At 32.3% G+C, this 4,028-nt stretch overlaps 1 protein-coding gene across 2 annotated transcripts; it reads right to left on the bottom strand.

Moving 5' to 3' along the window:
• On the bottom strand, positions 142-3,331 carry LOC107640425 (formyltetrahydrofolate deformylase 1, mitochondrial). Of its 2 annotated transcripts, XM_016343950.2 has the most exons (8): positions 3,081-3,331; positions 2,787-2,899; positions 2,321-2,471; positions 2,143-2,216; positions 1,892-2,051; positions 1,518-1,616; positions 1,301-1,387; positions 142-488 (listed from the first exon to the last, which is right to left on the bottom strand). In XM_016343950.2, exons 1-8 carry the CDS (start codon positions 3,207-3,209, stop codon positions 342-344), a joined length of 960 nt encoding a protein of 319 aa, XP_016199436.1. In that variant the 5' UTR covers positions 3,210-3,331; the 3' UTR covers positions 142-341. The 2 variants fall into 2 exon arrangements, with proteins under 2 accessions (XP_016199436.1, XP_016199440.1); XM_016343954.2 differs by lacking the exon at positions 2,787-2,899 and having other exon boundaries at positions 3,081-3,258.

Raw genomic sequence — 4,028 nt, 5'->3', positions numbered from 1 at the left:
ACATCCAAAAAAAAAAAAAAACTATTTGTGACCAATTTATCAATTCGTTATTATAAAACCAAAGAGCTCAACAAGATCTACTTTCTCTTAATTCTCCTATTCACATTATCACCGTCCAAGGATCTTCTATTTTTCCTTTTAACCATTGTTATTCCACTAAAATTAATTTGCTGCATTCACCAAATGAATCAAGATCCCTTTTTTTTTTCTTATTTTCTATATTTCACTTTCTTGCAAGTTGCAGTCAAAGTGGGTATATATTGTAAACTTTACAAGTAAACAATAGGCAAATGCAGCCACAACTCTTTTGGTGCATTATAATCTGCATTTGCTATTTTCATTCAGAACACGACGGTCTTCTTTTCTTCATAAGGTAATACGCGAAGCTCACAATACGATCTTATAGCGCTGCGAAGGCATTGTTTCTCGAGGTTCTCTGATTTCTGCACAAAGATCTGCAAGTTATCTCTGTGAGAAACTCTCTCGACCTGTAACCAAACCAAAATTCAAGCATCAAGCTACATTTGAGTCGAGGCTCTTGACTAAGTACAGATATCTCACACCTTCGCAATTTCTGCATGCTTAATTTAGCGAATTAGGATAGCAACTATGAATCTAGATCTACATATATCTTTTCGGTTTTCCATTTGTAAACACTCAAACAAACTGTGCACTGAGACATATACGAGAAACATGGATGGTTATAGCTGAAATGAAAGCTTAAGAATTTTAAAGAGCGGAGGCAAAGAGCTAAATAAGGAATTAAACAAATTCTTTTGCATCGGTATCTACTTCTGTTTTGTCAATGGACTGAGAACTTCTCCAATTAATCTTAACATGGTAAATGCAATGGTCCTTATTCAAAACTAGAAACACCAGAAAATGATTAAGAACACTTGAAAGAATACTTGTGGTAAGAAAACAAAAATCTTACAAATATGTTACTTTTTCAACAAATAATATCCAAAATGAACATGTTGAAGTATAGGCACAACAAAAAAGTCTAAAACTAAAGTGGAAAAGATGGACTTGAATGGAACATATATAATGCCAACTGTACATATGTTGTGTTCACCCTATTAGTCAAGGGTTTCATAATCTGTTGATAATCATAAGGCAGATGCGGAAATTACTTTTGCCAAGTAAATTGCAAAATAAAAGCCAGAAACAACAGAATTTACAGTATAAAAATTTATGATCATTTATATAATCAATTCAAATCAACATTATCATTCACCTAAAGAAGCAAACAAATGATAAAATAAAATTAAAAGAAGAGCATGAAAAAGCATGCATTTACCATTTGTTCAATTATAGGTCCTTCATCAAGTTCTTCTGTCACAAAGTGACTTGTTGCACCTATTAATTTAACACCTGCTTCAAAGGCCTGCCAAAATAATCTGGCATATTAAATTTGTATACATATTTAGGAAGCCACCACAAAAAATTTACATAACATTTTGAAGTAGAAGCGGCAAATATGTAATCCTGTAACATAGAAATCTAAGAAGATCAACCTGTTTTGATGGATGACCACCCTTGAATGATGGCAAAAGACCATGGTGAATGTTAATTACATCATTACCATAGCTCCTTAAGAAGTTTCTGGATAATACCTGTGCAAATAAATCAATGTTATTGAATTCTTGAAGGGAGAAGGAAAACTAAAGTTTCTCTTTACTTTATGCTAAGTTTTGATATTTCAATACTCTCGGATATTAGCACCTAGAATTTATATACAATAGATTATAAATAATAAATTCTGTGAATACCTATAAGTTGAAGAAGCATAGAAGAGCAAGTTCTTCCAAAACCATAAACACATTGTTTTCGGCATTACAAACATGGTGAGGAAAAAAGAAAAGAAAAAAGAATTTCAATAAGTTATTACCTGCATATATCTTGCAAGTATTAAAAAATTAGTATTTTGAACCAACTCCAATATCTCCCTTTCTCTTTTATCTTCCTTTGTTGTACTTAAACAATGATAAGGAATGCCATGCCTTTCAAGAAAACGAATCACATGGGTGTTTGAAGCTCTATGATGGTTACTGTTTAACACATCACAAAGAATACTTAAAAATTAATAAATAATTAAATGAAGCATAAATCAATTTGGTGATGTCAATGCTAGAATTTCACCTAATTACACAGGTTATATCTACAGGAAGTCGTCCATCTTGCCATCCGTGTAACAAATCAACTAGACAATGATCCTGCAGCAAAAAAAAATCAATATTTATGTCTAACAGAATATGAAATCCTTTTCATTTTCTGAAATGCAAGATAATGAATGAAAAGCCATAGTAGAAACGTATACCTGCTTTGAAGCCAGAACAGCTATCTTATATTTAGGATCCAGAGCCGGCACCCTCACAACTGATCGCATTGCGTTGAATGTTTGTGATAGCTTTAGGAAATCCTCCTCCATTTGCGCCCGTGGCCATTTAGCAGGATCAAAAACAAAATCACTATAATGTTCAACATAAGTTTATGCAAGGTGAAGTCAGAATAAAAGTACTCCAGCAATAAAAAAAAACTTAAAAGTCAGCACATTTAAGAGCAAAAAAAGAAGAAGGAGAAAATAATGAGATCCCTATTCACAAGACCTTATTAAACTTAATATTATTGCTTATTAGCAATCCAACGAATTTCATTAGTAAATCAAAATCTTGAGTACTTCCAAGTTTCAAGACAAGTTTCATATACAATTCAAAGAAGTACTCATGTTAATACTAGTAACCAAGAAACAAGATGAATGTGAATGAATGAGACAAGACAAGTACCTTCTAGAGTAGAAGACTTGTTTATTTTCAGGTACAAAAACATCGGCGGTCAAGATGTTTCCACCTCTAGATGCAATGCAATCAGAAAGCTTAGCTACAATTCCGACAGCATCCTATTGAAAATGAATGTACAAAAACCCAATTCAAAAGCAGGAGGCACACAAGAACACACCCAAAAACTAAATCATCCCAGGTTCAAAGCCCACCTAAGCAAATCTACTGGAGCATTTCTACAAACGGGTGGTGGGTGTTGTATATGAAATTACAAATGACTTGGTTCCCTGAACGACTTACAGGACAATAGAAGACGTGGATTCCATGGGCGAGTGGTGTTGGAGGATCCAAGGTTTTAAAGGAGATGTTCCTCTTACTGAATCCAACAACTTGGGGGAACATCGAACACACTCGTCGCACCACGCTCATTCTCTCTGTACCGTAAGAATCAGTTTGAACCACCAACTAACTTTGATGCTCTCACCAGTCACCCACCACTCGCGCTCCTTATTTTTCGTTCCTGTATTCTCCCTATCTATCTTCCACAATTACTAGTTTAAGTGCCGTATTAGTATACTTAATTTACTTTGTAAAATTTATGTATAATTTATTTAAAGAACATTTTTTTGGTAAAATAGAAGATATTTTTTATTGGGGTGAATAATGTTGTGATAAGATCAAATGAGGTTGATGACCATCATTTAATATGGACGGCTCACATTCTCAAGAGAGATGAGTTTAATGAGAGTTTAATGAGAGTTGCATATACTACCTCTTGTGTGCCTATAAATACATGTACTGAGACAAAAGGAATATACACACAAAAGCAATAAACAATTATCTCTCTCTTTATGTTGCAATACTTCTTTCCATTTCTTTATATTTTATTTTATGTTTGTTACCTCTTATTTATTTATTTATTTAGTTATTTTATAATATAATACTTATTAATAATTCATATTTGAACACAATTTTTGTACATAATAACCATTATATATGGTAAAAACTTTAAGTTTTGAACAATGCGTTTAGATGCCAATGATTATAGGCAAATTTAAGCTTCTTCTAAGCCAAAATATTATGTAAACTAAAATATTAGTCCGATCATTTAATTACCAACCAATTAGAGTACATTTATTCTAGAGATATTAGTTACTTAATTAGAGATAGATGTGAGTATTTTCTGTTGTTAGTTATCATAATATTATATTAGTTTTTTTATAATTATTATCCTATATATAGTGTATA

Source organism: Arachis ipaensis, chromosome B01, assembly GCF_000816755.2.
Source record: "Arachis ipaensis cultivar K30076 chromosome B01, Araip1.1, whole genome shotgun sequence".
NCBI classification, from domain to species: Eukaryota; Viridiplantae; Streptophyta; class Magnoliopsida; order Fabales; family Fabaceae; genus Arachis; species Arachis ipaensis.
This window is presented reverse-complemented; position numbering and strand designations above follow the sequence as displayed.